The sequence below is a fragment of the Vitis vinifera genome, chromosome 18 (assembly GCF_030704535.1).
Source record: "Vitis vinifera cultivar Pinot Noir 40024 chromosome 18, ASM3070453v1".
Lineage (NCBI taxonomy): Eukaryota > Viridiplantae > Streptophyta > Magnoliopsida > Vitales > Vitaceae > Vitis > Vitis vinifera.
The window spans coordinates 7,904,762-7,925,769 of NC_081822.1; the positions used below are offsets into that span (position 1 = coordinate 7,904,762).

The following is a 21,008-nucleotide window of genomic DNA, read 5'->3' on the forward strand; positions in this document are numbered from 1 at the left end:
AAAATAATTTTTTAAAAAAAAATCTTTATCAAATCTCTTATGAAATTTGGAAAAGAATTTAAATTTTAAAAAGAAATTCTTTCCAAATATTTTTAAATTTAAAATATAAAATCTTTCTAAAATTCTTAAGTTTCTAAATTCTAAATTTTTGTTTTGGTAAAATATGATTATTTTTTTTCAAGTTCATTCCTCTTTTATATATATATATATATATATATTCGTTTATTGAAAGTGTTCTTCAAAAAATAAATGCCCCTAAAAAAGTTTTTGAGCACAAATATATCATTCAAATTAAATAATTTTATTAAATGATTTATAAATTATAAATAACCAAAAAAATTGTAAACAAATTTTAATTTATGAAATTTTATAAGTCTTGGTTTAATACAAGTTTTAATAATTTCATTGGTTTAAAGGATGGAAAAGAATATATCCAAAAAATAATCAAACAAAGGTTTAAAAAAAATTAGACAAATAGAAATTATCATTGACAAAATTCCAAGAGATTTTAAATCATTCAACAATTCACAAAGATATTTTAGGATGGTTTCCTAAATAACTAAATATAAGTTAGTTTTAATTGAGAAATTTGTTCAATTGAGAATGATTAAAATGTCGTGATTTTTTATTTCTCTAATTTCCCTCAATTTTTTTCGGGTTTTGACTAAATATATTAAACTCTTTGTTTGAAAATTTTATCAAATACTTAACTCAATTTAAATGAAAGGAGGTAAAGAAAAATAATAAATAAAAACTATAAATGAAATATTTGATAAAATTTCAAAACTAATAAAAGTTATGCCCATTTAGTCCAAACATTACCTTAGTGGAAATGAATAAAATTAATTCCTAAAAGGTTTCCATGAGCTACTACTTAAAAGCATTTCAATAAACTTTTTAAATCATTTTTTAAAATTAATATTTAAAGTAATATTTATACTAGAACTTAATCGATATTTAAAAAAAAAATCATTTTTTTTCATGATATTGACACATGATTAAAAACTTGCTATTTTTTTCACATCTGAATAAATAATTTAGTAAAATATTTGGTACTTTTTTATATGTAAATAAATAATTCGTAAAATATTTTTAATAGAAATATCATTGATAAAAGCATTATAAAATGAAAGGGTTTTTTATCAAAATTACTTTAAAATGGCTTTGATAAGAGATTTTGAATCATTCAACTGATTTAATTGAGACGATAATTTTGTAAAATAAACCATGAATTCCTTGAAATACAAATAAATTTAAATAAAATTTCTTAACACATAAAAATCCTAATTATATAAATATTATTTACCAATCCGGTTCATTGTGCCTTTTCATTAAGATTGGTTTTTATCTATATATCCTTATTCTATATTTCATCAAATTCCCATTTTGTAGCTGCTGCATAGCTCCTTATTTACATAGGAGGTATAAATGTTTTGATCATATTTGTTGTGATGTTTATAAATGGTTCAAAATATTACAAAGAGTTGGATATAGGGTTTCTTCGGTAGCTTGTACAAGTATTTTTGTTTCACTAATTACTAATATTTTAGATACATCATGGTTTGGGATGGTTTAGAAGAAACCTCAAAAAAAAAAAAAAAAAAAGGAGAGAAAGGAAAAAAACAAACATAGAAATAGAAAAAATATTTCAAACAAAAGAAACTAAATTGGAACAAGAGAGATTCATGAAAAAAAAAAGAGGATCCAGACAAAATCGAAGAAATAGAAAAGATCCAAATAAATAAAAAGGAAAAAACAAAAACAAAGGACATATTCTACTTTAGAGAATTAGGTTTTTTTTTTTTACCAAAAAATTTTATTTAAATTTATTTGTATTTCAAGGAATTCTTTTTATACATGTAGGGGAGTGGGCCATAGACGTCTCTCATTATTGAGAATATTTATGAATTACATTCTTTACCATCTAATTTACGTAGCCATATAGTTACAACTTACATCTTAGACCAACATGGCCAAATGTATTGACCTTAAACTTACATATTCTTTACTTTCACTTGAATTCTTCAAGCCTGAGTTACATAGAATGACAAACATTTCTACTATACATTTATTGTTGCCAAAATCAAATGTGTTAATGTGTGACAAAATATTAGTAATAAAACTAAAATTAACGTAGTACAATGAATATATTAACAATCATAGTGTAGTGGTGCAGTGTGAATAGCCGATTGTCAAGAAGAGTTCGGTTAGAAAATAACCTCATTTTGTTATTTTGCTAAGTATTCTATTTTACATGTAAAGAGGTGTATACAAAGTTGATTACTAGTCACAAGGAATATGGTTTTAGATTTTGTTTGAAAACTATTTTTGAGAACAATTTTTTGTTCTTTAAAATAAAAAAACATATTTAACAACTAAAACATACAAAATATCTTTCTACTTTTAAAAACAGAAAATTTCTTAAATTTAGAAAAATATTATGTTTTTAAAAATATTTTTTAATTATCTTCAATTGTTTTTACTTATTTTTTGAGATTGTTTTAAAAAATAATTATACAAATTTAAAAAATAATTAAAATTGAAACACTACATATAAAAGTTATTTTTAAAACATATTTAAAAATGAAGAACTTTTCAGATTTCTAAACATACTTTTATTTTATAAAATATAAGAAACAAATTTCAAAAATTATTTTAAAGAATTGTTTTCTAAAACACTTTTAAAACAAAGACATAATTTATTTATTTATATCCTCTTTTCAACCACTCTTTGATATGGTAGCAAGAGAAGGCCTGTGTAGATCTTTTTCTACCTCTAACATTTCTTTTGTTTTGAGTATGGAATTCAATTCTCCTGGTATTTTTAAGTATCCACTAGCAGTCAAACTCAGAAACAATGTGCTTTGATGATGTAAACAAGTCTTAGCTACCATCAAAAGACATGGACGATGACATATAGAAAATTTAGCAAAATCAATTATGCACGACTTATCCTTGATTTGCTATTTTGTGTCCTTTATGAGCAAGCAAAGCAATCCTGTCTCAAATATACTTGGTTTAAGTGCCTTCATTGAAATTTTGCAAAATCATGGGAAATTGTTTGTTTCACAATCAAGAGCACGCATTACGCAATTGCAAACAACAAAAGAGAATCCATAATGACAAAATACCTCCTCAAAATGAAAAACATCATCGATGCATTAGCTCTTGCATGACATGCGATCTTAGAAAAGATCAAGTCTTACACATTCTTATTGAATTAAGCTTGAAATATGACGGATCTTTATTTCTATAATCTCAATATATAAGATTTGCCACATACAAGACATTGCTACATTATTGTTGGCACACGAGACCAAACTTGAAGAATATGAGATTTTGAGTGATGTTACTTCGATCAATGTTAAATGTTGCAATAAACAACTCAAATTATATGTTGAATCCATCTCAAGGAAGGAGAGATTATAATAGCAATCAATCTGGTAATGGTCAATCAAGTAGTGTATATAGAAACATCTAACAAATTTCCCATCACAATCTCAAAAGAGGAACGAGAAGAGGATGTGACAAATTCCATGGCAACATTCTTCAAGCAACATTTTTTGAAGTCGTTTCCTTAATTTTTGGAATAATTACAACCAATTAGATGACTAAGAAAGGAAATGACGAAAATCCCCTTCCTTTCCCCTCTATCCCCCTCCATACTGTCCCTATGAAGAAATCAATCATATCCAACTACATGACACCATTCAACTAGGCCTGGGCAGTTTAACACAATCATCAACATTCTTCAAGCAATAAATTAATTTTTGAAGCTTCAGCATGATTGGTTTTAGTTGCAGAATACGTTTTTCCATATTTCCCTACAAAATAAGAACACCAGAAAGTTCCAATACCACAAACAAGAACATCCCATGTAGCTGTAGTAATGCATTATATGCTTGCACATGGTACTTCCCTGAGATGTAAACATATAATATAAGACAAAATAATGTAGGTAGTTAAGTTAGCCATTGGTTCCACAAGTACACGACCATGTATGTCTAAATAAAGGAAAGAATGATAAAATAAAATAGGAGTTTAACTGGTGCACAACAAATTGGCAAAATTCATTTCACCTTTGCATTATTTGATTGGAAACAAGTGCCCATTCGATTCTACCCTATACAATAACATCCATCAGTTACAGCATAAGAAAACTAAATGGTTCATTCTAAAATTTTTACTTGCTACGTTGAATCTTTCCCTCCAACCCCCCTTCAAGAATTGGAGCAGAGAAATACCTTTATCCTGTGGCAGGTGGATGTGTTTAGTTCATCCTCTAGGATGGAGAAAAGAATATCTTCAGATGATCCAAAGCATAAAGTGCAACCCGGTGCCTCCAGCATGTGGAGAAGTGCATTTAAAAAAAGATTCACCTTTTTCATAAATTTGTACACTTACATCACCCATGCACAAAAGTTAGAAAGAGGCTTCTTGTAGAAAACTGCTTCCATTGGGGGAATAGCCCTCTTTGAAATTTGTCAGACAGTGGACAGAATGATTATGATATTTTTTAAGTCCCTCAACTCCCAATGAAAGGAAACCTCTTGGATGTTACTAAGCTGAACCAAGTAGAAGAAAGGACACCACCATGTGATACAAGATAAAAAATAAATGCTACATATAGAGCTGTGCCAGCACAGACCAGAAAACCAAATAGCACTCCATCAACTTCAGCCATGAAGAAATCCAGCAGAAGATACCCATTGATCACTATTACAAGGGCAGCCACAGTCCACGCCACTCTCTACAACATAAATTAACAATGTATTAGAAAACAGAATGAAGTTGGTTAATATCAGTTCCAGTCAGTGTGACTGATATATGAAATCTCCAGCAAGTTCTAATAGAGACAAAACATGATTTCAAATTGCCTGACACTACAGCCAATGAAACATGCTATGCAAATATTTGTTTTTGAAAAAGAAAATGCAAACTGAGAAGAAACTGAACAGCTGAATAAGAAACAAGGAATAATTTCAAGGGGCATTATGCCTTTCATATGCTAGACAAGCAAGCAGGACAAAAAGGAAAAGGAGAGACAAAGAGAGCGGGGGTTAGTTGGAATAAGGATGATTGAAACTGAATAAATCGTAATATGACCAGAAAAAATGTATGTGTGTGTGTGTGTCTATCCTTTCGAGTGCCTTTGTTCACAACAATCTTTCCTCACAGGTTTACAACGGTCACCAGTTGGATATCACTTCTTTATAAGATAATCAATCATGTCCCTCCCAATGCAGATCTTAGCATCTACATGGTGCCCGGATCAACTGTGCTAAATGTTGGAACCATAGAAGGAAAGCACCTCCATTTTAAAGGGTCAAGTCTTTTCCATGAACAAACGAGAAATGTTCATGAAGTTTGTAGATGTAAGTCATTCACTGATGCTGATGATGCTTGAACAAATATTATTTTGGATCTTTGAAAAGGTCAAATCCCTTGATAGCTTGATTCAAATAGCTAGCTAAATGGATTTTAAGTCACAAAACAGATAAAATATGGCAACAATTTAAGCAGTGTTAATGACCTAGTAAACTATTGATCAAGCATAGATTGATATGAAGAAAATTCCTAAGATACAACAATAGTTCTTCATAATGCACAATAGACAAACTGCACATCCTTTTTGGCACCTTTAGTGGATTGCTTCATCTTATGATAAAGTGTTAGACAAATTTCTGAATCCTATCATTTAAACCCACCATTCTTGTAAGGCATTGTCTAGTCAAACAGACTGCAGCTTTTTTGCTCAAGTAAAAATTGCCTCAATGTCAATAATCAATAAGAAGAAAAAAAGTGAAACAAAGCAAAGAAGAAAAATAACGGGAGTAGTAAAAGAGGGAAGAAATATGCATCAGCATCAACATCAAACATCATCACTAATGCAATATTAAGCCATATACTGCATAAATGAATTTGAGCTGAATATACTACAGAAAAAATATCATCACTGTCATTCCATGTGGTGCATATGAGCCAAAGCAAACAAATAAACAGATAGTTGAAGATAAATGTATCGTTATATCGTAATATCACGTATCTTATTGGGTATCGTATCAGGTATCATAAGTTTTTAGCAACTATGGCTACAAGTATTTTGACAAAGAGTTAAAAACCACCAAATATTTTGGCTGAGGTTAATAAAATTGGTTGAATCAGTTAAATTTTTATCCATCTATTTTACAAAAGCATGGGCTGACCTAAGTTCACTTGCTACCATGCCTGCAGCAGGTTATTACCTGTTGCAGCCTCAGGGTGGATTTAAAGCAAAGCAATAAGTATTATGAGCCAAATGACTGAATAAGGAGTTAAAAATTACCTCTAAAAGTGGTCCAACCTTGAAGACACCCATAACCTGTTCCTTGGACACTAAAGTAAGAAGGGGAATAAGTGCAAAAGGAATCTGCATTGACTGAAGTACATTAAGCCATTCATTTAAAACATCCAGTGAAGCTTCAGATCTGTTGAAAACAAGAGCTACAATCATAGTAGGCACAATAGCAAAACTACGTGTTATCAATGCCCTTAGCCATTTCTTCAGACGGAGATTGAGAAAGCCTCCCATGATAAATTGCCCAGCATATGTGCCAGTTATGGTACTACTCTGTCCAGCTGCCAATAGTCCAATACCCCAGACATAAAGTATTGGGAAAACACCTCCCCCATACTTCTCTTCAAGATACTGCCCTGCATTTACTAGGCCTATTCCATCGGCCTGTTTAGTACCATAAAATCCCTTTGCAAAAACAGTTGTCACAAACAAATTGATCATGAAAGAGATTAGAAGGGCAACTGTCGACTCAATTGAATAGTAGTTGAGTGCCTCTTGAACCCGACCTTTTCTGTGGGGGTCAATCTTCCTGGACTGTACCAAAGCAGAATGCAAAAATACATTATGAGGCATTATAACACAACCAACAACTCCCACTGCCTGCCGAATTGTTTTTGAGCTAAGTTTTGGAACCAAAACACCTAGAAACAGGATCAAAGTCAGTTTTATTAAAGGTGCAGCTTAAGAAAATAATTCATAAAGACATAGGGGGGAAAACACTTACTTCATATAAGAAAATAATTTCTTACCTATCAGAAGTTCCCTTCCACTGGGCTTTGCATCACCAAACATCCAGGCAAATGAAAGTCCCATTGTTGCAATGAAAACTGCAAAAACAGCTTCCAACTTCCTCACTCCATAGTTTTCAAGAAACAAAAAGATAAAACTGTTCACAATAAATGAATCAAGAAAACAGGGTTAAATAATTACTCATCATTTTTTTAACAATGAAGCCAACTAAACGATCAATTTGAGATGCAATGATAGGTCCAATCCCCCCTTCCCCCGAAGCAAGAAAAATATCCTTATGAAACAAGAGAGATCATTGCAGAAGATTCCCAGAATTTTATTTGAACATAATAGAATTAAATCTAGCAACTAACCAGAAAATTAATCCATGAAAAGAGAACATTAAAAAAAAAAAGAAAAAAAAAATAAAGTGAGAGACTTCTAAAATGAAAACAAGTTTAGATAACGGAGGAAAACCTTAAGGTTTCCAACGGTTACATGGACTTGGGACCATGAATAAGGGCGTTAAAATTGGAAATGGAGGTTTTAAATCCATATTTGGTTGCATTATGAAGCAATGAAATTGAAATTTGCCTGTAAAATTCATGGGTCCAAACTCCAGAGGAATAATTTCAATTTGAAAGCATGATCTATCAATCCAGGTTTCCCAATTAACCACAACCGTAGGAATAATTATATTTATTTGAATTACAGAAATATCCATTCACTGATTCAACTACTTGATTTCCCGAAAAAAAAAAAAGAATCGTATTCGCTTGATAGGGGTTATGAAAATTTGACTTCGACTGGAACACAATAACCATTAACATGAATCATATCTTCGAGAAGAGGGTTTCCAAAATCGTAGTAATTCTAAACAAAAGATAAAAATTAACAGAAAGAAAATCCTAACTGTGCCTTTAAAATTCATAGAATTAATAACCTGGAACCTCCAACGAAATCTATTCAAACCCTAAAATATGTAAACCGAGATTGAAGACGTTGACATTTCACGAAGAGTTAAATTTGACAAACAAATTACAAAGCAGAGATAGTGAAGCGCAATTTACAAAATCCAAATCCTCACCAATCGGACGCAGTAATTACAACTCCAGCCCAAAGCGGAAGAAATCCACGGCTAAGAATCTTAATTGCAATGGCACTACCAATCACCTCCTGGATATCAGCCCCGATCAAGGCCAACTCCGCCATGAACCACAACAACCGCCCAGCCCATGTCGGATACTCTTCCCTACAGAGCTCGGCAAGATGCCGCCCCGTGGCCACCCCAACCCTCGCCGACAATAACTGGATCAAGAGCCCCATAACCGTCGCCCACATCAATAGCCATAGCAGCGAGTACCCTGCAATGGCTCCCGCCTGAAGATCCCCTTCAAGGTTTCCGGGATCTAGGAACGCAATGCTCATCAGGAACCCTGGTCCCGTGAATAGCCACAGCTTCTTCCACGAGAAGGGCGGAGTCGCGGAGGCATCGAGGGACTCTAGGGTTTCGCCTTCCAAATCGACGATTGATATTTTCTCTCTAGATTCGTACGCGACCTCCTCCTCGTCCGATGATGGCGACAGTGACGAAGGAGATTTTGAGGGCAAGAGACGATTTGCTTCCTCATCTTTGCCGTCTCCGTTGGGCGGTTCTTGCTGTGATGGCTCAGGAGTCATCATGGCGGCAGCGGAATTCGTAACCTTCGGAGTCCCACCACCGGTCACCGGCCAGTTATACAAGATGAAGGTGTGGTATCGTGCGCTACCGAGGGACGTACGTGAGCTGTAGGCATGGAATTGAACCGGCCCAAGGAGTGGTGAGTGTTGCGGATACGGCTGGTGCTTTATTTATAGGTAGCGCACCCAAATCTAATACTAAAATGAACAAAACAAATAAATAACTACACGCCCCTTTTGTTTTTCATGTTTTTTCACTCTCACCAAAGTACCCTCCTAGGCCACACGTGTAGCGCAATTAACGTCAGAGAATAGGACTACCAGGATAACCCACTTTATTACGACAGACACCGATAATTGTGATCTTAATAAACAACATATAGTCCTGAATTAACCTTATATTGGTTATTGTAGACGAACTACCCAAATAAAAAAAAAAGGAATATATACATCGCTCTGATGAGTTGGAGTCGTTGGACTGGGTAATTGGGTTGTCATCATTTTTTCTATTTTCTCATTACCCTTTCCCATTTCTCATTTTTTTTTTATTATTAATCTACTATTTGTCGGCTGCCCTAAGAAAGCAAGAAGGCTAGAAGGGGAAAATAATAATAATTGAAAGTTTAAGAAAATTGATCTAAATAATTATTCTAAGCTCTAGTTAACAATAAATCCTAAAAAAATTTAAAAAATAATAATATATTTTTCTTATTACTATATTGAATTAGTCGTGTGACTTATAAACATGAAGGAGAAGCATAGTGTAATGCGATAACAAATGTGGTGACATGACATTGCACCAATGTTGATTTGATTTGATCTGATATTATATATATGCGCAATAAAGCTATCAAGATGATTATTCTTCAAAGGTTCTTAATTGAGTCAATTAAGACTCGTGGCATATGCCCCCTCATATAAAATATCTTATATTTAATATTTACATTTCTTTTTTTTCCTATTTATTAAATCTTTATTCTTTTTATACTTATTTTTTTTATAATTTAGTCTTATTTAATTGTTTATAAGGCTCATAGTTTAATTTAATTACAGAAATAAAATGACTTAATAGACAAAATCAATCAAATTTTTATTAATTACTTATATTTTATTTAAATAAGAGTAACATATAAGTGATATTTGGTTTTTTGATTGAATAGGCAAAACCAAAATATTTTATTTTTTTTATTCAACTAAAAGTAACAGATGATATCAACAAATATAATTAAAGTGAACTTATTATTAATAAGTTTGATTTAATTATGTTTTGCAATCAAATATTTTAATTTTTTCTATTCACTCAAAAAACATAGTTTCATCAAAATCTAACAACTAATTTACTAATATTTTAGTAATGATATATTTTATGATAAATAAGTTTTTAAAAAAATAATTTATTTTCAAGTATTTTATGTTTAATTGTTTGAAAAATCTCAAAAATTATAAGAAAATTTATATTTTTCTACAAAAATTACTAAAATTATTGAAATTTTCTAGTATTATTTTATATTTCAAATTATTTTAAAATTTTAATAAAATTTTGCATTTTTTCAATGTTCTTAATATTTTAGTTGTTTAATTTGAAACATTTTTATAATTAATATTTAAAATTACATAATTTTTAAAAATAATTATGAATAATTTTTTATCCCCCAGTAAAAGTTTCTGGCTCGTCCAAAAAAGGTGGCATTCTTAGTAGTGAAGTGATGTGGCTTCACAAAATGGATACTGACACCTAACAACCGGGCCACATGTAGTTTCTAAAAAAACATGAAGAGAAATTTGAATCAAGATGTTATATTCATTCAAATATGCAAATATTAAATAGCAAAAGCTCATCACCGTGAACGTGTAAGCGTACAGTTGGAGGCTGCATGATCAACCATGCAATGAACGCTTCTCAATGATTACGAGAATAAACATAAAGCTCTTTTTCAAAGTAGCCAAGATGAAGATAATGTCGATATCAGAGTCACTCAGTGGTTGCCGTCCCATGCTGCGGCATCTCCATTCACAGCCATTGGATCGGTAAAGGCAATCGTGGGAAACATTTTCGTCGGTTCTCCACTGCGATTCTCTTTGTCTCATATTTTCTTGTTTTTCACTGCTGGTTGAATTTTCACTAGTGGAGAGCCATGATGGAATACGAATATATCGTCCATTGCAAATCGTAGACTTCCTGATAGGATCAGTTGAAAGCTTGAATTCAAGTTTATCTCAATGCTTCGGGCTGGAAGATTTCGTTTTGCTTCAAGTCAACACAAACAGTGTAGCAACTAAACAGAATGGATAATACTACAAATTCATTTGATCGGTCCCTGTGGGACGGATTCGGGTCTTTATGAGTCTCCAAGTTTGTACTAAAGGAACGGGTACGGGTCCCACTATACCGACTATGCATCTCATATGCCCGTCATAACCTTTTTGCAGCTCCAGATTTTAATGTTGATACACAATGACATTCAAAACTACGTGTTTTCAAAAGATCGACATCAGTTGTGATCAATGTTTGGATGGGAAGGAAATCCACTCCAGCTTTCATAAATAAAGGACAGCGACTTATATCCAATCTTATTCCTTAATTACCACAATAATGTCACACATTCTAAGGAAACATTTAATAGGGAGTAGACACATACAACACACGCATTCCCGATCAATTCTAGAAATGCCTAAGAAACTAGCCATGTGGGGGCTTGGGGCTTGATTGATTCAGAGTTGGGAAAGGAGGTTGACCATGGTTGGGCGAGGCCGACACTTGGCCAGTAAAGGCTGAGCCTTAGGAATACTGAGACCGTGCCCTTCTGTCATGTCCACCATCTGTTGATCAACCCTCTCCCAATCAAAGCACTGAATAAGTGAACCCATGGCCAAGCCCACCATGCGGATGGCTAGGCCCTCCCCAGGACAACCTCTTCTCCCTGATCCAAAGGGCAAAAACCTGAGCCCATCTCGCTCCCCTTCTTCACCCTCAAATCTCTCTGGTTTGAATTTTGTGGGCTCAGCCCAAATTTTGGGGTCATTATGTATAGCCCACACATTAACAAGCAGCATGGTGCCTGGTGGGATGCGAAACCCTCCTACAAAGCACTCCTTTGAGGACTCGTGAGGGATTAGCAATGGACCTGCTGGGTACATACGCAGCGTCTCCTTAATAATGCTCCGAAGATAAGGAAGCTGGGCTAGATCCACTTCCTCAATCAGACGATCATGTCCCAAATGGACGTCAATCTCTTGCTGCGCCTTCTTAAGCACTTCTGGACTGTTCAGCAAAAGCGACAGTGCCCATTCCATGGTCCCGGCTGAAGTATCTGTTCCTGCGGTTAACATAGACTAGGTGCAAAGACAAGTTATCAGATTCGGCTTTGTATTTCAAAGACTTGACGGGAGAAGAGTTCAGCAAGGTTGAATAGTAGGGAATGTTGGGACGTCATTTGTTTTGAGTATATTTGGCTCTGTGCCAGTCAGGGGTATCACAAAGTGGCCTCCCCAGGATTCAAACTTGGGTCCAAGCCTTAAGGCTTAGGACTACCATATGGGCTAGTAGCTTAGATGGTACCAGGAGGGCAACCAAAAAGACTAAGTCTTGAGTTCGAATCCTAGGGACGTCAGTTCTAAGACTCTGCACTGTCCGGCTCCAACTGTGGTGCCCTTGACTGGCACAGTTCAGTGGTCTGGTCACCAAAGCAAAAAGGGCCGACGTGATAAGGATATACAATTAAGTTGAGAAAGTCAAGGGAGAAAATCAAGGGATTTCCACGTTTGAATATCCGTAATTATACCATTTATTTGTATTATTAGATAGTTACTCAATTTGTTTTGTTTCCTATTTCTTTGTAATCAGTTTCCTATTTTCATGCTCATGCAATTTGTATATATGCTAACCACATCAATGAGAATTGCAATGCTATAATTCTTCAATTTCTCTCTTCCAAAAATCCTTTATGGTATCAGAGCAAAGGTTTGCTCTTTAATTTTTTTTTTTTTTTTCCCAGCCACGTTCTTCAATCTTCAGCAAGCCTTTCATCCTCCTCATTCCAATGACTACTGAGAATACTCAAATCATCATCCCTAATGCCCAGGAACCCACAAAACCACTAACCATGATTACTATCCATAACTCCATTAAACTCACACCCACCAACTATCTTTCTTGGAAAACCCAAATGGAAGCCATTCTCATCGACTATGATCTACAAAAATTCATTGATGGATCCTACCCTGCTCCTCCAACCACCATCACCACCAATAATGTTGTCTCTACTAACCCTACATACCAAACATGGCTACGTCAAGACAAACTATTATTTGGCGCCCTTGTCGGCACTCTCTCACCTACTTTAGTTCCTCTCATCACCCAATCAAAAACCTCTTATGAAGCCTGGCAAATATTGGCCAACACCTATGCTCGCCCATCTCGTGGCCATATCAAGCAACTCAAAGACCATCTTAAAAACATCACCAAAGGTTCTCAGTCCATTACAGACTACATGCAGTCCATTAAAACTCGGGCCGATGAACTTGCTGCTCTTGGTAAGCCTCTTGACCAAGAAGATCTGATTGAAAAAGTACTTGAAGGCCTTGATGAAAATTATCAATCCATCATTGATGCTGTCAACGGTCGTGATTCCACCATCTCTTTTGATGAACTCCATGAAAAACTCATCAACAAAGAATTGTCTCTCCGCAATAAGATAAGCCCCTCACCCCAACCGGCATCTGCTCATGCCACCAATGTTCGCTCCACTCCATGGTTTGTCACCAATCGCACTCCTCGGCTCCCTGGGTCCACATCCACACCCACTCAAGGTATCATAACAAATTCTCCCACCAACACCCGCGACAACCGTTCTCCTGCTCGTCCATTCCTTGGTCGCTGCCAATGGTGTAGTACTCAAGGTCATGTAGTCTCCCGCTGTCCTCTTTTCCGACAACAATTTCCGTAGGTGCAACCACCTCCTCGTCCCGGTAATTCATCACAATTTCGACCCCCAGCTCCCTGGCAAGCTCAAGAAAATGTTGCAACCGCCATTCCCCCCAACACCACATGGCTACTTGATAGTGAAGCCTCACATCATGTCACCACTAGCCTACACAATCTTGCTCTCCATAGTCCTTTTGATGACACAGATGAAATTATGATCGGCGATGGCTCTGGTCTCCCCATATCTCACACTGGTTCCACCTCTCTTACCACTCCCTCTCACTCCTTTACTCTATCTAATGTTTTATGTGTTCCCACCATGAAACGTAATCTTATTTCTATTTCTCAATTTTGCAAGTCTAACAATACTTCCATCAATCCTTTTGCAGGGTCGAACTAAGGATGGTGTGTATGAATGACCACTCTCCACTACCCAGTCACGTCCTTTAATTGCCTTTTCTAGTGTCAAGACCACTTTGTCCGAGTGGCATCATAGGCTAGGTCATCCTTCTTTGTCAATCTTCAAAAATATTATGTCTTCGTTTCATTTAGATGTCTCTCGTCCGTCCAATTTCAATTTTAATTGTAATTCGTGTCAATGCAATAAAAGTCATAAATTACCATTTTCTACTTCTACTCTCTCTACCTCTTCCCCTCTTGAAGTTATATTTACTGATATATGGACATCACCAGTCTACTCTACTGATAACTTTAAATACTATGTCATCTTTGTCGACCATTTTACAAAATATATCTAGCTTTATCCCCTTAAACGCAAATCTGACACGTATGATGTCTTTGTGCGCTTTAAGGCCCTAGTCGAAAAATTCTTTAACCATCCAATTATAACTCTCTACTCTAACAATGGGAACGGGGTCTCACATCTTACTTCTCCACCTCACACTCTTGAACACAATGGGTACTCTGAACATCGTCATCATCACATTGTCGAAACGGGTCTTTCTCTACTTACCCATGCATCCATGCCTCTATCATATTGGCCTTTTGCCTTTTCTACTGCTGCCTACCTCATCAATCGTCTTCCTACACCAACTCTAAATCACCTCTCACCATATTTCAAACTCTTTGGCACATTCCCTAACTACTCCAAACTTCGAAGCTTTGGATGTCTCTGCTATCCTTGGCTTCGCCCATACACATCCCACAAACTCGAGTCTCGTTCCTCCCCTTGCATCTTTTTCGGGTACTCTCCCACTCAAAGTGCCTATCTATGTCTTTACACATCCACTGCTCGTCTATACACTTCCCGTCATGTCCGCTTTGTTGAGTCAATCTTTCCCTTTGTCACTTCTCATACTTCTCTTCCTCGCGCCACTTCATCCACCATCTCTGAATGGTGCTCTATGACTTTACTAGTCGTGGCCACACCATCCGTGAATGTTGGCTCTGCTCCTTCATCAAGTCTGCTCACTCCTACCGCCCCAAGCCAACATAATACCACCTGTGCCACACCTACACTAGAGCCCAATAGCCATTCCAGTGCGCCCGTACCAGAAACCAAGTGCGACTGTGCCAATAACCCACCCCTCCCGCCTACTCAAAATGACCCTAATCAACCACCCGTCCTCTCACCCTCACTTCATGTCATAGTCACTTGCTTCAAACGCAACATCCATAAACCAATTCAAAAGCTTAACCTCACAGCCCAACTCCAACAACCTACCCTTGAACCCACCATTGTTACCCAAGCCCTCAAGGACCCTAAGTGGCGACAAGCTATGTCTGCAGAGTTTGATGCTTTACTACGTAATGGGACATGGGACCTAGTGCCATCTCATCCCACTCAAAATTTGGTTGGTTGTAAGTGGATCTTTCGCACTAAATATTTACTTATTGGCTCCATAGACAGGTACAAAGCTCGATTGGTTGCTAAAGGCTTCCACCAACGCCTTGGCATTAACTACTCTGAAACCTTCAGTCCAGTCATCAAACCTACCACTGTCCCCCTTGTTCTCAGCCTTGCGGTCAGCCAGGGTTGGTCACTAAGACAACTTGATGTCAACAATGCCTTTCTTCAAGGCACTCTCACTGAGGATGTGTTTATGTCTCAACCACCGGGCTTCATTGATCGCGATCATCCTCATCATGTCTACAAGCTACGCAAGGCTATCTATGGCCTCAAACAAGCCCCACGTGCCTGGTATCATGAGTTGCGCCAATTTCTTCTCCAATTTGGCTTCATCAATTCCATTGTCGATACCTCCTTGTTCATCTTCAATAACCATGGCACCATTCTTTATCTTTTAGTCTATGTCGACGATATCATTATCACTGGGAATAATGTTAAAGCAGTGCAGACTTTCATTCAACAACTTTCTCAGCGCTTCTCTCTCAAGGACCTTGGCCCCCTGACATACTTCCTTGGAGTGGAAGTTACCTCCCACACCAATGGTCTTTTCCTCAGTCAACGCAAATACATTGCCGATCTACTTAACAGAACTCACATGACTGAAGCCAAGCCTACTCCTACACCACTAGCAACTAGTCCGATTCTCACTTTACAATTAGGAACCCTACTATCTGACCCGACCGAGTATCAAACAGTGGTTGGTAGCCTTCAGTATCTCTCCCTCACTCGACCGGACATTGCCTATACGGTGAACAAACTCTCTTAGTTTATGCATCAACCGACAAGTGACCACTGGAATGCAGTCAAGCGTCTGCTGCGGTATCTCTGTGGCACCTTAAACCACGGCATCACACTTCGTCGGACCTCCCCACTAGCCCTTCATGCCTTTTCTAACTCTGATTGGGCAGGTAACAAAGATGATTTCACCTCCACCAGTGCATACATAATCTATTTGGGTCACAATCCTATTTCTTGGAGCTCTAAGAAACAGCGAACTGTGGCTCGCTCTTCCACCAAGGCTGAATACTGATCGATGGCCTCTACTGCTGCGAAAATTCGTTGGATTTGCTCTCTCCTTACCGAACTCGGTGTCACTCTTCCCCAACAATCAGTTATTTATTGTGATAATGTTGGTGCAACACATCTCTGTTCCAATCTGGTCTTTCACTCGCGCATGAAACATGTTGCCCTCGACTATCACTTTATCCAAGAACAAGTTCAAAATGGTTTGCTACGAGTGTCACACATCTCTGCCTCTGATCAACTCGCCGATGCTCTTACCAAACCTCTTGCTCGTCCTCAGTTTGACTCACTCAAGGCCAAGATTGGACTTGCTCCACGGCCGTTCATCTTGCGGGGCCATGATAAGGATATACAATCAAGTTGAGAAAGTCAAGGGAGAAAATCAAGGGATTTCCACGTTTGAATATTTGTAGTTATACCATTTATTTGTATTATTAGATAGTTACTCAATTTGTTTTGTTTCCTATTTCTTTGTAATCAGTTTCCTATTTTCGTGTTCATTCAATATGTATATATGCTAACCACATCAATGAGAATTGCAATGCTATAATTCTTCAATTTCTTTCTTCCAAAAATCCTTTACGACGTTTATGTTGGGACGTCATTTGTTTTGAGTATATTTAGCTCTGTGCCAGTTAGGGGCATCACAAAGTGATCTCCCCAAGAGTCGAACTTGGGTCCAAGCTTTAAGGCTTAGGACGTTGCCCAGATGGTGCCAAGAGGGCAACGTTCTAAGCCTTAATGCTTGGACCTAAGTTCGAATCCTGGAAATGCCACTCTTTGATGCCCCTGACTGGCACAGAGCCAAATATACTCAAAACAAATGACGTCCCAGGGAACTGGTTCCAGGATAATGTTTTCTCTAGTGTTTTAAAGTATATTAACTAATTAATTTTAAAAATGTATCCTAATATGCAAATTCAATCAGATGAAAATTTTATTTTAAATCTAGAAATTTTGGAGAAGGAAATTTGGATCTTACTAGCATGAGGCCTCCGATGATCTCGTCTGTATAGTTCTCAGGCTCTGTCTCTTGCAGTGATAACAGAACTTCAATCATCGTCTTCGGCCTTCTTTCACACTTACTCCCCTTGATTCTGTGCTCTTCTATCAAATTCTGTATGAAGCTGTCTCTCATTTTTTGCAGCTCCATCAACCTCTTCTCTGTCCCTTTCAACCCTAACCACCCCAAAATTGGCAAGAAATCTACCATATTCGTACCTGCCAACCGGAACGCCTTCGACACCATCTCTCGAAATTTCCTAGCCTCCTCCACCTCCCCAACATTCTCACCGTAATACCGCTTTCCGCCGATCATCCTCATTATCACATTAAGCGTCAGCTCGAAGAACGCGGATTTCATCTCCACCACCTGATTTTGATTCTTAACAAGCCGGCAAATCAGCGTTCGGACCTCATCGGAGCGAATGCCGGAAAGCATCTGAAGACGATTGGATGATAGAATCTCGAAAGAGGAGATTCGCCGGAGATTTCGCCAATGGTCGCCGTAGGGAGCTGTGCCGATGGCCGTATAGTTGTAACCTAGGTGTTTGCCGGCGATCAGGCGGGGGCGGTTGGCAAAAATGATGTCGTTCTTGGTGAAACATTCCTCAGCAGCTGAATGTGAGGAAACAATGAGCACAGGCCGGTAACCGAATCGCAAGAAGAGTATGGGGCCATGGCGGTCCGAAATTTTGGATAAGTTTCGGTGCAGCGGTTTCTTAAGGAGATAGAGATGGCCGATCAAGGGCAAAATGGGAAATGGGCTTGGTGGGAGATTGTGGAGCTTGTGAAGGAAGTGCCATGTGAAGACATACAAGGCTAAGAAAATTGGGATACAGAGGTACAGCATCTCCATGGATGCCTAAATATCTATTCTCAATCCTCGATGCCTACAGTACAGGTATAAAAGTATCAAGGTAATGAGGCGTCCAAAAAAATGACTTTATAAAGACACAGAGAAATTGGTAAAAAGGAAAGCAAAATGTCATGTGCCATGGCGGTTTCCATTACATAAAATTGGAGGGACAAGGAACTAAGTGGTTTCTCTTTCTCATCTTCTTCTCATCATATCATGTGCCATGGGAGGTCAGTCAACACTTTGCTTTAATTTCCTCTGTTACTCGTACTTTTTTTCTTTTTTTTTTGTCAGAATTGTCCTACACCACCAAGCAACTTTAGTCGGTTCGAGTAGTAATAAACAAACTGTTGCCCAACCATTTTGGGAAAAGTTGAATTGTGGCAACTCAGCCTTTTCTTTCAAATAGTGAAAATAGGCCCTGATCGACGGTGGGCGCGGGAGGAATGACAGATCAAGACTACTTCTTTAGCACTTAATTCCTTACCAACTACGACTTCCGAGTGAATCAGTGCTTAATGGAAGCGGGAATCTCTGAGTGAATCAATGCTAAATGAAAGCGAGAACCTCTCTTTGATGCGCCCAATATTTTATGGGCGTTTAGATGGGCCTTTCACTGGTAGTCCAGCAAATTCCAAATGCTTCATCATTTCACAGGCACCAAAGAACCCAAAACGTGTCACCAAAGTTGAGAAAGGAGGCTCACCATGGATGGTCGTGGTCTACACTTAGCCACCAAGGACTGAGCTTGGGGAATGGTGAGTTCTGTTCCTTCGCTCATGTCCACCCTCATTGCCAATCCTTCCCTGGGGCAATCCCTCATCCCAGCCCCCGAAAGGCGAAAACATGAATCCATTTCTGTGTCCCTCGGGACCTTGGAATCTCTCTGGCTTAAAATTCGTGGGCTCTCTGCCCATGCATAACATAGGATCAGTTTGTATAGCTCACATGTTCACCAAAAGCATTGTGCCACTTGGGACTCTGAAGCCTCCCACAGTGCACTCATCGGATGACTCGTGGGGTACTAGCAGTGAGGCAGCTGGGTACATTCGGAGTGTCGCCTTAATGATGCCGTGCAGATAGGGAAGCTCTGCTATATCTAATTCATCAATCAGCCTGCTCCTTCCCAAGTGGGAGTCTATTTCAGCCTGGGCTTTCACAAAGGTTTCTGGATTGTTCAGCAAAAGTGACATTGCCCACTTCATTAGTTCATTGTCCCAGCTGACGTGTCCCTCCATGCTGAATTGTCCCGTATGTGCATTATTCTCTGCCCTCGAAGAATTCACATGTTAAAAGCCTTGCGTAGTTGGACAACTACACAGTCATCTGGTCACAATTTCTAAATAAGGGAATACTTGGAACGGCATTACATTACTTGTAGGACCATTCTGCGAGCTTGATTGGCTCGATCATTTTTATACAAAGGGATTGTCAATTGCTTTCCATGTTAAAAACTTCAACCTGGTGTAAACTTTGGCCATCTCCTTCAACTGATTTATCCCTGTATCCTTTAAGTGAAATCATCCCTTTTATTATTATTATTATTATTTTATAAGTAACAGGAAGTGTACCTCTGAAGCTAGAATCATTAACAATTTTTCTGTTTGTATACAACGTAGGTCAAGAGAGATTACTTGCATCATGCCTGTGATGATGTGACCTGTGTAGCATTCAGGTTCAGTTTCTTGCATTGATACTAGGACGTCAAGCATAGCCTTGCATCCCCCTTACAAGAACTGCTCCTCATTCTGCTGTGCTCTTCAATCAAATTCTGCATGAATCCATCTCTTTTCCCTGCATTATCGCCAACTTGTTTTTTCCAGTCTATTTCATCGAGCGGTACAAAATCTCCAACATTTGTAGCCCCACTCAACTGAAAGGTCTTTGCCACTATCTTCCGGACTTTCTTGTATCCTCCGATTCTCTTACATTGTCACCTTGGTACCTCTTTCCTGGGATCATTCTCATCGTATTGTCAAGTGTCAACTCAAAAATCATCAGTTTCTTACCTTCAGAGCAAATATTATTTTTGAACACCTTTGCAAACTTATATTTAAAGCAGCAATTTTATTGTTATCACCCAGAGCCACTTGATTTTATTTTTATTCTTTTAAATAGATTGGAATCACTTCTTCAAAACGTAGTTCCAAATCAGATTAAAGAAACCATATTTTAAAAATGCAATTTCAACCTAATTTAGAAAAATAAAATAAAATCATGTGACTCCTAGACATTAGTAAAATGACTGTTTTGAGTATAAGCTTGAGAAGGTGTTTAAAGATATATTTATTGTGTCGTAAAAGCTATTTTTGGTCCCAAACTCTTCCCTTGCATTGATCTATTGAAGGATTGTCAAGAATATTACTATTGGAGAGGCCTACTCTATGATTTGGATGTGACTTTGATGGAATGTGAATATATCGTCCATCGCAACTAGTAGTCTTTCTTGATCGGATCAAGACTTGAAAGCTTGAATTCAAGTTTACCTCAATGTTTCTGGTTCCAAGATTTCCTTTTGCCTCGAGCTCATACAAACAATAAAACAACTGAAGAAAACGATAATGAGTATCGAGAGGTTCGATAGTGT

General features: G+C 37.3%; 2 protein-coding genes and 1 pseudogene across 2 annotated transcripts; all 3 read right to left on the minus strand.

Moving 5' to 3' along the window:
• Positions 1-4,046: 4,046 nt before the first annotated feature.
• Positions 4,047-8,958, minus strand: LOC100262579 (metal transporter Nramp2). The gene is made up of 4 exons (XM_002285086.5): positions 8,154-8,958; positions 7,087-7,223; positions 6,326-6,978; positions 4,047-4,750 (listed from the first exon to the last, which is right to left on the minus strand). The coding sequence occupies exons 1-4, from the start codon at positions 8,747-8,749 to the stop codon at positions 4,526-4,528; spliced, it is 1,611 nt and encodes a 536-aa protein (XP_002285122.1). The 5' UTR covers positions 8,750-8,958; the 3' UTR covers positions 4,047-4,525.
• Positions 8,959-11,254: 2,296 nt separating this feature from the next.
• LOC100260792 (cytochrome P450 81Q32) lies at positions 11,255-19,813 on the minus strand. The gene is made up of 2 exons (XM_002283199.5): positions 17,546-19,813; positions 11,255-12,079 (listed from the first exon to the last, which is right to left on the minus strand). Exons 1-2 carry the CDS (start codon positions 18,419-18,421, stop codon positions 11,459-11,461), a joined length of 1,497 nt encoding a protein of 498 aa, XP_002283235.1. The 5' UTR covers positions 18,422-19,813; the 3' UTR covers positions 11,255-11,458.
• LOC100854747 (cytochrome P450 81Q32-like) lies at positions 19,101-20,419 on the minus strand (annotated as a pseudogene).
• Positions 20,420-21,008: the final 589 nt, after the last annotated feature.

Excerpts from the sequence above, each read along its gene's own strand:
- LOC100262579 (XM_002285086.5), bottom strand. The coding sequence starts at position 8,749 with ATGATGACTCCTGAGCCATCACAGCAAGAACCGCCCAACGGAGACGGC. Across the intron at positions 7,224-8,153 it reads GTAATTACTGCGTCCGATTG|TTTTATCTTTTTGTTTCTTG; the intron begins GTGAGGATTTGG and ends TATTGTGAACAG. Across the intron at positions 6,979-7,086 it reads TGGAAGGGAACTTCTGATAG|GTGTTTTGGTTCCAAAACTT; the intron begins GTAAGAAATTAT and ends TCCTGTTTCTAG.
- LOC100260792 (XM_002283199.5), bottom strand. The coding sequence starts at position 18,421 with ATGGAGATGCTGTACCTCTGTATCCCAATTTTCTTAGCCTTGTATGTC. Across the intron at positions 12,080-17,545 it reads TCATCGGAGGCCTCATGCTA|TCTATGTTAACCGCAGGAAC; the intron begins GTAAGATCCAAA and ends CTTTGCACCTAG.